The 13,685-nt window shown below is 35.2% G+C and overlaps 1 protein-coding gene across 1 annotated transcript in view; it reads right to left on the reverse strand.

Annotated features, from left to right (window-relative positions):
• ckn (CRK like proto-oncogene, adaptor protein) overlaps positions 1-13,088 on the reverse strand; it is a 504,603-nt gene extending 491,515 nt beyond the window's left edge. The window contains exon 1 of the mRNA XM_069829235.1: positions 12,898-13,088. Within this exon, the coding sequence (XP_069685336.1) occupies positions 12,898-12,949 (52 nt within the window). The 5' untranslated portion in view covers positions 12,950-13,088. The remainder of the gene's footprint in view (positions 1-12,897) is intronic.
• Positions 13,089-13,685: the final 597 nt, after the last annotated feature.

Here is a 13,685-nt window from a genome sequence, read left to right on the forward strand (position 1 = left end):
TGGGAGAAAAAGTGAAAGGCAATTGCCATGTGTTATTTACAAACTCTGAAATTTTCAGCTGTAGTGTGATACACAATTCGATTGAATTTTAATTTTTCTTCTGTCTTTTTTTGAAGAATCAAAAGGGCAGACATCGAGGACCACAGGTGGTCCGCGGACCATAGTTTGAGAAACGCTGATTTAGTTAGTTATGAGAAAGGTGGGAGTGCAGGTGAATAAGAAAATTAGTATAAACAGCTATTAGTGTAGCTGAGAATAAGAGAAGTGAAGTAGTTTAATAAAGTGTGATAAATTAGGAAGGATAAGTGAAAGTGAAAGGACATGAAAGACATACTTAAGAGCAGGTATTAAGGTCACGATTCATCTGTTTTAAACTGTAAATAGTGTAAATAAGGGAATGCTGAGCGGAATACAGAAATGTGAAGGGTCAGCAGGGCCGAATATATTGATATATACATATTATATCATATTGAGACAGGAGAGTTACTAAATTTTTCTGTAATTATTTCCTATGAAACAGTATCGTATGAAAATAAATGCAAACAAGACGAAGACCATGGTTTTGGGAAGAAAATTAAAGAAGATAAACTTGCGAAATCGAAATGAGGCAGTGGAACAAGTGGAGAGCTTCTTGAATTCGTTTATTTAAGCTCTATAAAATAAAAAATTAGATTTTTTTAAAGAATGTCATTAATATGAGATTCAACATTTCTTTAATGCAAAATTATAGAATTAAACGAAACTTTCACACATTTCTCATTTTGCAAGGGTACACATGCATACAAAAAATGAAGACATTCTGTCTTTAAGTTAGTGTTTTTCATTCACCAATCACATTTCCATAGTTTGCTTCACAGTAGATGATCAGCACCAATTGTGGCTATTGTGTCGCTCACTGCTGTACTTACAAATGGTGAGACAAAAGGAAGGGGTTGTTATCTGTCTTGGAATGTAAGAGAATGCTTATTTGGGTACAACCCAGCGAGTTTGTGTTAAATTGCTGACAGACAGAGAAAGATATAATAATAATAATAATAATAATAATAATAATAATAATAATAATAATGATAATAATAATAATTTGTCTCTCAGGAGTTCATATACATGCCAGTAAGTCTACTGACATGAGCCTGTCGCATTTAAGCACATTTAATTCCATTGACCTGGGCCGGGATCGAACCCGCAACATCGAGCACAGAAGGCCAGCGCTATACCGACTACGCTACCCAGGCCGACTAAAAGTTGGAATGTTGTAAGAATGAGAAGGGGTGGCCCGGAGGTACTTCTCTACTGTGTTGTTCACTGCTAGGAAGGAGTTGTTATCCATCTTGGAGTGTAAACGGTACAGGATATTAAGAAAAACAGTAAACAGTTACGAAAAATGATGCAAAAATTAAAAAAAAAAACTTAAAAATAGGAACTAACGAAGAAATAGGCATTTTTAGGCACTATAAAACTCTTTTATTTATAATTATATTTCCATGAAAAATATAAATATTAAATCTCAAACCTGTATGTATCAAGGAAAATATAGGTTTTTGCCTAAATTCCGCTCTCTAGTCATAAAAATGACTTTTGAGTTAAATTTAGATTTAGATTTTATTTAATAATAATATATACATAAAAACGTTACATTAAAATACCCCGAAAGAGCAAAGCTCGTGTTCGGGGACAGTTCCGTTACATAGATATACATACTTTTTAGACAAAACACTTAAGAAAAAATCTCACATAAAGATGATAACAAAATTAGTAAATAATAATACTAGTAATAACTGAGTGAAAAAAGAGACGATGTTGAGATTGATGGATTAATATTAAATTATTATTAGTAGTATAATTAGTGCATGTTGATATAGTAACCAAGATAAAATAGAAAAATACACTTAGGATAGAAATAAACTTGTTTTACAATACATGGTAGATAATATATATACAGGGAAGTCTGTCATATAAATTTTTTAATTCTGGATCTGAAAATTTCATTGCTTAAAGTACTGTATTCTGGATGAAATTTTATTATCGAATTATATAGACGTGGACCATAATTTGTACTGTGTAGTAAAGCAGCAGATGTGAAACATTCAGATTCAACTAATGAAAATTAAACATCGAATCCTTACTGCAAATAATAGTTTTCTACACAAGTAAAACACATACAATGCTAGTATTCTTTTGTTTTTTACACACCTAATTGTAGAATTACCTTGTATATTTCTCTGGGGAACAAAACTCCATTTGTATAAAAGATGACTTAACTCCCTTTACCCGAACACCATCCAATTCACGATAATTTTTGTTTCATTGAAATGTTTTCCAAACTCTTATGAAGAGTAGCCCATCCAATACAAATTGCTAACTCGCTCGTTGGAATGGCTGTAACATACGGGATGACTCGCATCACTATGGGGACATTATTATGAAATATGTCTATTTTGTGCTGTGTGGCTAGGCTCAGCTGGTAAACCCGCTGCATTATTACGGCTTATAACTATTTCATCTTCCAATTTCAATTGCCTTCGCTGTAGGATCGTAGGCTGGTGAAAACCCAAGCCAATCAACGCTCGCCACAAACACTGAGAACTTTTTATCCTCCGGGGTTCACATGAAAAAAAAAAAAGCTTGTGATTCTTTCAGTATTTGCTCGTCCGCGAATATGTGAACACACCCTGTGGCTTTCCACGCTCCATCGCACTGTAACACATGATATCCCCTCCAGACTGCGTGGCGGTAGCCGAGGCCATTTCTGCCAACATTACAAAAATGCTCACGATTACAATCACAGGCTCGTAAATTAAAGCTTCCAGGAATATTAAAGACCCAACACAGAAGCGAACTTATGACCTCCCTAACTGCCTTGCGAACAAACCTTCATCCCCCCCCCCCTCCTCTCAGCATCCTCGCGGGAAGGCCAACCGACCATCCGACTGACTTTATTGGAAACCGCGTGTAACTATTTGTCCAGTAGTAATTCATTTTCCTCGCCCCAATACCGAACCAAACTGCAAGATAATCCATAAACCCTCACGAGTCGAAACTTTAGAATCAAGATCGTTTATTAATGGGATATTACGGGGGATTTAATTGGGTTGACCAATTAGTGTAACATCGGACAAATGGATAGAATTGCGTTGTGTGTACGTATTCCCCCAGTTCTGACCACCAGCAAGGGCTCTTCGGTCTCTGCCATTGTACCTTATTCATTGTGCAGTTTATGCTTTGTGGAACTTACAGTCTGGGTAATTGGATTCAGAAATCTGTATTTAAACAGCACAAATGTGAAAGCAATACAATAAACAATACGATAGTTACTACCCCTGTTCTCTTCTCAATTTCATTACATTTTCGCTTCGTTGTTCCTACTGTTATTGTTTTAATCTATGATAAATGTACAGGGAACGTAGTTCAGATTACTGGAGTCATTAGTCACAGTGTTACAATTAGAGGACAAATAATAATAATAATAATAATAATAATAATAATAATAATAATAATAATAATAATAATAATAATAATAATAAATTTAAATTTCTTCCAGAAAAAACATGACTTTTGAGAGAGAGAGAGAGAGAGAGAGAGAGAGAGAACGAAACAGTAATACCACAGTCTAGTACTGTTCTCCAAGCAGGAGATCAACCGTGAAAGGAATGTGCTTATTATTGCGTCATCTATTGGAGCGAAGTAGATAGATAATATTACCGTTATAACGTCAGTTTAAAAACCATGCGCTCTCCTGCATATGTTATTTCCTGTATGGAGAGATTAAAAGACCAGGGGTGGTATTCATAGACATTTCGCAGCACGCTCTACGAGCGTACTAAGCTAGCCCCGGCTATCCACTGGTTACTAGTACAGAATTCAAATCATATCCTATCGCTAACACTGGTTTATGAATACGAAAAACGCTGATAATTCACCGAAAGCCCGCGCTAAAAATATCTATGAATACGGCCCCAGGAGATTAACAGTGATCTAATTTTGTAACTAGAGTAGTATCAATATGTGTGTGTATCAATGTTATTGTTTGTGCTGTGAGAGCTAGCCAATACATATACGAGTACCCACGTGTGTGACCTTATGATATCTTATGACATCAACATTCATTCACAGCATTACCCCGCTTCGTCCCAGTCCCCAAAGACTTTCTCGTGGTTGGAGTATAGTAGCCTATATACAGTCACGAAGCTCAATACGTAGTAAATATGCATCCACAGATAGTTGCTAACCACTAGGATCGCTAATATCGCCTCATTACAGACAATGCGAAATAGTACCTGCACAGTCTATTGTTCCTAGCACCCTCACAACTCAAGCTTCGTGACTATATACTAGACTGTGGTAATACCAGAAATAATCATATTCAGTTACACAATGAACACAATGGCATTGTTTTCTTGCATTCTTAGATTTATAATCCCATGAAATTAGTGTCTTTATTCTTCTTCACGTTTTCGAGGTCCAATTTCATCCTTTGTTTGTAAACAAAAGCACAATCACATACGTTCACTAAACCTCCGACTGATTCAGAACCGTACTGTTGGTAATAATTATTCTAGAGAGAGATACTGTAAGAAGATGTTAACTAAACTTTTTCTGAAAAAGATAGCTGAAACGCAAGAATCTTGACTAATTGCTAAAATGTTAACACGTTGTTAACAAATAACGTCTTACTTTTTTTTTTTTTCAATAAATTCTGTTGATGAAACCAATCCTAAATATTTCATTTAAATTATAACTCAATAGAAAATTATCTACAAGTTTACTCTTATCATTTTAGTCAGAAAAGCAGTCATTTAATGTGCACTACAGACATAAACAGAGATAATTTCAATGCTGAAAATAATTACCAACACGTACAGAGCTGCAACTGCCTTGACCCGGCACGGGCTAGGTTATCAGGGCCTCTGTATTCCCCGACAGTATTTTGAGGTCAATCTTAAAGCGGCTCGGACACAAAGCGGTCAACTGAACTACTCAAATCAACGAGAGTTCTCAAAGCTGTTATCCCATGTTTCTTCAAGGTATGTCCTAATTACAATGTATGTTCAATTGTTCAATAGTTGACATATAGGCCTACAATGTATACAAATTAATTGCAGAAGATTTACGTTTGCGGATGATTCTGCAATTTCATCAAATTTTGTCTCGGGGTTTACTATGAAAGTAATGTTACGTATTATACTATTATCAATTTTCAAGGAGATTCCAAGCTCGACATGTAACTTATGTTGACATTTATATTAAGTCAACTACCATTATACAAGGAGCGCACTCAATTGAGTGACTTGGTGGCCGGGATTCCACAGTAATATGCACTGTTGGGCGAAGAATCTACGTAAGGATAATTTTTGGTCCTACAGAATATATCTGTTATGGTAACAATTGAAGTCAGGCCACAAAAGGAAAAACACTGGAGGAGAGGGATTCGATCCGGTGCCATGGATTGAATTTCGACGTAGGTCAATGGTTAGAGCACTTGGTACGTAGAATCAAGGACCAGGTCTCGATCCCCGGCACCGGAGCTAATTTTTCTCCTTTAATATCAATTGTTACCATAACAGATATATTCTGTAGGACCAAAAATTAATCTTTACGTATAGAAGAAACAAGTGCCGGAAGCTCCCATCCAAAATTGAACACGGGATATATATATATATATATATATATATATATATATATATAGAAGGGACATGTATGTCAATGAATAGGGTAGGGTAGCATAAACCGCACCGCTTCCTAAATGGCACCACTGCTAGTTTAAAACAAGTTAGTAGCATCTAGTGGTATTGTTACAACCTACCATATGAACTTCCACCATGTCACTTGATTTCTGCCACTTCTTTGTGCTAGCAACATGGTGATAGAGTATTTAATATAATCGCTCAGGTGGATGTAAATTTAGCTAACACTTTGTAACTAAATAACGGATTTATATGCAAAGGAATTCATAATCTTAAGATGTTATTGATTAAAAGAAATATTAAACAATATTTAACTTCGTACGATTTTCGAACATGTGGTAATTACAGGCTAGAATGAAGGAAATAGTAAGTTGTGACGTAGTTTCTTAATTCGCACCACTTTGTAGGTGCCTAATTCGCACCGGTGCGATATGAGCAACTGTAGCAATTCTAGCCGTACAAAAGAAGGCCTAAAAATTTTAACTGAACGAGGAAAGCATCAGGTGGGTGCAATATCAAGTGGTGAAAAGGGCGTTAATACAACAAGTGTGTGTTGTACAAGCGCACTAGATATTTTGTGCCACCTATGAAAATTTTTAAACGTCAAACACTGCATCCTACGTTACCAGCTGGTGTTCTTCCAGGATCGTTATTTGTTTGCTCTGATTCAGGTTACATCAACAGTGAACTATTTGTCGAATAGCTCAAACATTTTATTTGCCACTCAAGCCTGCCACAGAAAAAAAGTGCTGCTTGTGTATGTCCACCTATACGAACCATTCCAAAAATTTAGAAGGTAGATTATCTCAGGAAAATGATGTGCTCCTATTTCAGCTTCCTCGTCATAATACTCAGAGGCCCAGCCTTTAGATGTTTCTATCTTCAAACCATTTCAGACAGCTAAATCATGAAGCAGTTCTTAGGTGGCTTCGAGATAATCGTGGAGAAAAGGTGACGCAGTTTACAGTTTGAACTGCCTGGTGAAGCACATGGCAAATGTGTAACAATAAAAAACGCATTCAGGAAGTTTAAATGTTAGGTAATTTATGCTCTATTTTTTAAATTTCATTTGAAGATGCGTTACTCTCTTTCATTAATTTCAATAAACTTGTAATTTGCATTTATTACATTATTCATATTAAATACTGTTCAATATGTTCAATATTAAAAGCTTTCCTTCATCCTGTTCCCTGCAGTGAAAGAGGTGCGATTTAAGAAACCGCAAGTACTATTTAAGAAACTAGTTGCCTAAATGGCACCACTGACAAGTGTTTCGAAAATGTCATTCTACTTCAAAAATATTAAATCAAATTCAAGGATTCTTTTTTACATGAAAGGTAAATGTTCTGGGAATGTATTTCTGTAAAGAAATGCAGAAAATAAAAATTGTATTGTTCAATAAAAATTATAAATGCTAAAGTGGTGCGATATACGCAACCTTACCCTATAAAGTACAATTGAAAATTCAATTTGAACTCAAGATTAGCCGGAGTTGATGCTGAAATGAGACTCCTGAATAAAAGGTTGGAAGGTTATTGGATTCGGATGGGGTCGATTGGCAACTGTCTGCGTTGGCGACAATTCAAACGCCGCGTAATCAGTGACTACGAATAATTACTAACCTCACGACGTAACTCTAGAGAAGAAGACGTTCACCGTCCTTGACTTTCACAGATCGGATCGTAGAGATTCTATTACGAAAACACTTTTTACTTAGCCTTTTGTACATCTTGGCAACAGGAGTACGTCACACTGGGATGAAGCAAACTGCATCGCATTCTGTCACGTGTTGCATGAAAAACACTGCAAAAACCGAGTTCGCAGACATAACGTAAACCTCAGTCACACGCTGTGGATCTCGAGATCAGCAGGTGCAAAGAAGCAAAGATCGAAAATTATCGCTTACTTCTAAGCAGCTTATAGCTTCCGATTTCGACAGCAGTAATGAATTAACTAGCGCCCTATATGATAGCAACTCCACGCCTGTTTTACATGATATTTACCAAGTTGACTTAAGATAAATTTGTTAGCCTTTCTCTCCTCAAGTTTCCTGTTTCGTATCTCACTATGAAATCACTCTGCAAATAATATCACATCATTAAAGGCACATTTTTAATGTGGGAACGTTTTGCTATAAGTAAATACTGTGATTCGAGCATAAATAAAATTTTTAGTAATGAAAGACGTTCAAATTATGAAAGCGAAGAAAATTGCAATTACAGTATACTTTTCGCAAACGAACAGCTAATAAGATCAGATTCAGAAGATAATTTACAAACTGTAAGTCGCACATTAAACAAAATTATAAAACACTATGGTTTTTACATTTTCAACAGAAAAATCCAGGTAAAAACTCTACGAGGAGCAAAATATTAGTTAACAACGAAATTATCGAGCAAGTAAATACATTCAATTGTTTAAGAAGTTTAGTTTCATGTGAAAATGCAAAAGACATTGACAGTAAAATTCCAAAATTCTTAAAAATTTCAGAAAAATTAATAATACTTTCAAACCCAAGGAAGTATAACAGAGTGTAAGACTCAGGTTACGAGTACATATCATACCAGCCCTTCCTGTGCCAATAACTCGATGGCGATAAGGTAAAAGGGCTTATCCCACAAAGGAAAAATGTTTCATAAACAGCTACAATTAAATTTTAACACGTTATCATTAGCTACTTTATATGAAGGAATGTAAACATAATTGCCAAAAAACATATCTTCACGTTTTGTAATTAAATTTGAACTAATTACAGCAAAACGTCACATTTAAAAAATGAGAATTAAGCCCTTTTACCTAAACAACATCGATATGTTAGTGAAAGTTGGACTATTAGGAGCAAAGATAAATCCAGATAGAAATCTGCCGAGATGAAATTTATGCGACGAACAGCAATATACGTACAATAGAATTAGACTTCAAACGAAATGACGAAATTTAGCACGAACTGAAATTGACCCCCATTTTGAAAAAAAAAAAAAAAAAACTGGAATATACATAATGGATTGGAATGAACATGTAAATCAAATACGCGAACATGTAAATCAAATACGCGTAAATCAAGATTGCCAAAATTAATGAGTTGTACTCCAAATAAAAGAAGACAGCGCCATGCTGCTTCTGTATAAAACAAATCTACATAGCAGTACAAGAAAAAAAAACTATAGGGTAAAGGTTGGTAATATTGTGATATGAGTAATATTGTAATAGTTCTTTTTGAGAATTTTTTACAATTTTACTGAGCGAGAGGAAGATCGATTTTTTAGGTCAACGTATTAAGGGAATGTTCGTGGACAAGTTTCTGCACAAAACCGGTCCTTCTCTCGCTCAGTAAAATTGTAAAAAATTCTCAAAAAGAATTATCATAATATTATTAGTATCACAATATTACTAACCTATTCCCTACTTTCAGATAGCCTAATTAAAAAAAAAAGTAGAAGGTGTCTTTAAAAATGTTCTCGATGACGTCATAACTCGTACAATAGTCGCAATACTATTTTGTTATCATAAAATATTCCTTTCTAAATAGAAAGTTTGATGTGACTGAGAAATTTTTGTCCAAAATCCCCTCATTTGATTTAATTGCAATTACAGTGGACTTTTCTAAGTCCGACTGAACAGAATTGAAAGTTCAGTCCAATAACGGTAGTGGGTGTGGCAGGTGAAATGAATACAAGTTCGTATTGGTTATCCATTAACGAATACAGTACTGTACTTGCATTTCCTGCCCGCCCCGAGACTTATGTATGCGCTTCTAGTACCACAGTGGGTTTCGACAATTCCGTCTCACAAATGAAGAAGAAGACTTCATTAATTTAAAATCAGTCATTAAAATATGGATGTCCTAATCAATAAAATATTCTGTTTTCCTCTAACAAAAGTATCACTACAAGACACAGAACCAATTCCCATTCAAATGGCAAACCCATTTCTTAGTGCCCGTATAGGGGCGTGTCTAATTCTCCTACGTAAGCAGTCGAACTATGGGATGTCGAACTTGTTTTCTGTCGAACTTGTTTTCTATCGAACTTGGTAGCTTCCACTGTGTGTTACTTTTGAAACACCTGTATAACATTGTATACGTAATTTTAATTGAAATCGTTTATCAAGAAAGATAAAAGAGAAATGCAGATTTAAATTCAAGAATATATCTGTAAAACAGTTCTGAATTTTTAATGTAATATAATTTTGGATCAATACCGATTTTCAGGAACAATGTAGTGCTGGTGTAAAACAAACTCGCAAAAACATATATGATTGATTCCATGTTTGGGTGAATACAGATAAAAGAATGGAACGGAACAGAATAAAACACAACAAAAGAGAATAAAACACGACAGCAACACATAGGAAATAATACCGCTGAGTTAATTTCCCTTTTCCTGTCAACGCATATCGAAGCTACCAGCCTAGATAATATTCCTGACTTTAGTAATCTATGTTGATTACATCAGTTCTACTGAAGTGCAACAAGAGAGGATTATAAAAAGAACAAGATGAACTAGTAATATCTTCTGGTGGCGCAATTGTGATTATATAATGTATTTACTCGTTACAATGCAAGTTTTGAACTGATGTAGCAATACGTAACACTCCAGTTGAGATTTCGAATCTTAAAAGTTACATTCGAACATGAAAATCTTCATTGTGCGTGACACAAATAATTAGGGCTCTGAAGTTGATGACCTAAAATTACAGAAAAATGACTACACCGTAAAAAAATGCCCGTTCATAAGCAGAAAAGGGCAACAATGCAAGAAAAAGTAGAACATTTACTTAAAAAAAAGACTAATAGACAATAAAAGACCGAAAAATGCATAAAAATGCAAAATAAAATTAGACTATAATAGTTCGTGTTGAAGTGAAACTAGTTTATAACATCCTGCATTGTCCGTCATGTCTAAGAAATAAAATGATATTTCGTCAACTTCCGTGCCCTACTAATAGTATTAGACATAGACAGAGCTTTCAAATTATGAAGCGACAAATTTTCAAAACAATTATTTGAAACTAGTTTATAACATCTTGCATTGTCCGTCATGTCTAAGAAATAAAATTATATTTCGTCAACTTCCGTGCCCTACTAATAGCATTAGACATAGACAGAGCTTTCAAATTATGAAGCGACAAATTTTCAAAACAATTACCTGAAATGTTTTAATCAGAAACTTAACATTTACTTCAGTTTCAAAACATGAACATGGGTGTCATTCGTGAATACCGATGCTTACACGTCGGCCATTCTGCCTCAGCTCTGACACAACCAGGAATCGAGGACCCGGAACTTCAAGCCCTCCCAGAATCGGAAATCCTCACTAACTCCAAGATTTCGCAGCAGTCTATTTTTAACTATTATAGATGACAGGGTAAAGGTTGGTAATATTATGATAGTTTTTTTTTTTTTGAGAATTTATTACAATTTTACTGAGCGAGAGAAGGATCAGTTTTGTGCAGTAACTTGTCCACGAACATTCCCTTAATACGTACCGCAAAGAACCGATCATTCTCTCGCACAGTAAAATTGTAATAAATTCTCAAAGAAAACTATCACAATATTACCAACCTTTACCCTATACGAAATGAGAAAGAGGTGGAGAGTGTTGACGCAATGGAAGATGGAAATGGGAGTAACTAGAGAAAACCCCCTGCTTTGTCCATCACAAATTACAACACGATCACGTCTAGGATCGAATGCTGGCGGACTAGATGGAAGAATAGTGCGCCAGTGCTTAACCACAGATACGATAGAGTATCCATCAGCTACTGAACGAATATTGCACACTTTTATCACTGCCAATGTGGCGCTATAAACCAATTTTAAATACTTTTATCACAACCACAACTCATTTCAATTCTTATTGTACTATAATTATATATATATATATATATATATATAATTATTACTACATTAACACATTTAATATATCACAAAATATACACTGGACGAATTAAATGTAAAAATATTATGAAAGTCGCCGTATTTCCTTTCTTGAATTACGATCCGCTTCCACTAGATGGCTACCGACATGAGAAGCAGGGACGGCAATACATGCAAACGAAATTATACCAAATGTAAGGAATGTTACTATAGGTGTGTAGTATTATGTGACAGGTTAGGTTAGGTTAGATTAGGCGTGTAGGATTATGAGAGAGGTTAGGTTAGGTTTGATTAGGAGTGTAGTATTATTACTATGTTGGCGATACTGAAACCCACTGTTACATTAAAGAAATATGGTCATATTCTTCATTCACTCGCGACTATTTTCGTATATAAGTAAGCTCTCCCAGTGATCACATCAATTTCTACTAATGAATACTATAAATCCAAGGTATTTTCAAGGTAATTTATCGAGTTCCTACATTGACTGGGACATAAGTAATATTCATCTTAATAACAAATAAAAAAACATTAAAACTGTAAGGCAATGGTAGAGGTATTCTTTTGTATACGTCAGAGGGGACACAAAATAGAAGTAGTTGTTCATGTTTTTATATTTCAGCACTAGAATGAGGTGGTGTAGTCAACACCATGCTTCGACCTCCTTTTACTCCCGGAAAAGAGTACTCGATTTGATAGGGGTATGAGTAGACCCGGGGCCATTCTGGAAGTTCGTCTACGAGAAAAATCCCTTATCAACCAAGATTGAACCCGGGACCTTCCAGTCTGTAACCAGTTGTACCAACTGATCTATCCGGTTACCGGTTAAAATGGTACTGGAAAAATATTTTAAAACTATCGAAAAATAATAATCAGAAACAACATTTTAAAACTACACACAGAAAAAAAATATATTACCTTCCCATTTATTCATAGAATATTTGAAGGGTTCAGAGCCATAGCGGGCCAAGCGCCATTTATGAAAAACGGAGAAAGCAAGGGTTAAAGTTAAGTAAATACAATAATTTAATGAAGATTGACATATCATTTAATTTTAATATGCATACTTTATATTACTTGCTATATGTTTTGTTAATCACTTAATTTTAACTCTTGTTTTCTCCGTTTTTAATAAATGGCGCTTGGCCCACTATGACTCTGAACCCTTCAATTATAGTTTTCGAGATAATACATATTTAATTATAGCACGCAGAAATAAAACGATTGTAAAGTATCTACCTATGCTTTTTTGTTACATTTCATAGAATGACACTGGACAGATATGAAAGACATGACAATGAAGAAAGTGGAAACAAATTAAATTATTATTTAACGTACCTTCTTTTTTCCTGGTGGGAAATATTGCTGTAATCCACGACCATAAACACATCTTGAAAGTAATGTTTTCTTGGAAAATACACTTAAAGAGATTCTTTTTATATCACTATTGCATACACAGTTTTATCTTAATACAAACATTGCAACGTACAGTACATCAAGCTAGCAAAAATGTCAGAGATTCAGTTCAATTTCACATGCATCGTCCTCAGAACACAATAATTCAAAATTAATTGCTACAGTGAACGTAAAAGGTTTCCTACGTGAAGTTAACGTTACTTCAGCGTCCTGTATCCGAAATCTACTATTCACTTCCTTCAATTTCCAGCTGTGTAAAGCTGAATCAACAGCGTCTGAGCTTGAGGCTACAGCGTGAAGAGTTTGTTGGTAGACTGTCAAACAGATTTCACACCACGCTTAGCCTGCAAAACACTTCCAACCGCTCAACTTCCTCCAGACCGCAAGAATCGCAATACAATTTGAAAAATTACAATAAGCAACCACTAGAAAACAACCAAAACAGCTTTTGTATATCGCGTAACAAGTGTCAAGACGTTTTTGCTGACCACAACACACTTATTTTTAATTCCCATGACCTCAGCTTCGAGCGTGACCTCATGAGTGCTACATTCCAGTGTTGGTAACATTGTTTCGCGAAGAAGATCCTGCAGAAGAAGATGAAGGAGAACGGAAACGGGCATGAAGCGCAACGTGGGCCGCGAATATAACGTGGTCAGGGATTGGTTGTAACCCACAGCACGTTCCAATCTTCTCCCAGATCTGCCGCT

Source organism: Periplaneta americana, chromosome 6 (assembly GCF_040183065.1).
Source record: "Periplaneta americana isolate PAMFEO1 chromosome 6, P.americana_PAMFEO1_priV1, whole genome shotgun sequence".
In the NCBI taxonomy this organism is placed as follows: domain Eukaryota; kingdom Metazoa; phylum Arthropoda; class Insecta; order Blattodea; family Blattidae; genus Periplaneta; species Periplaneta americana.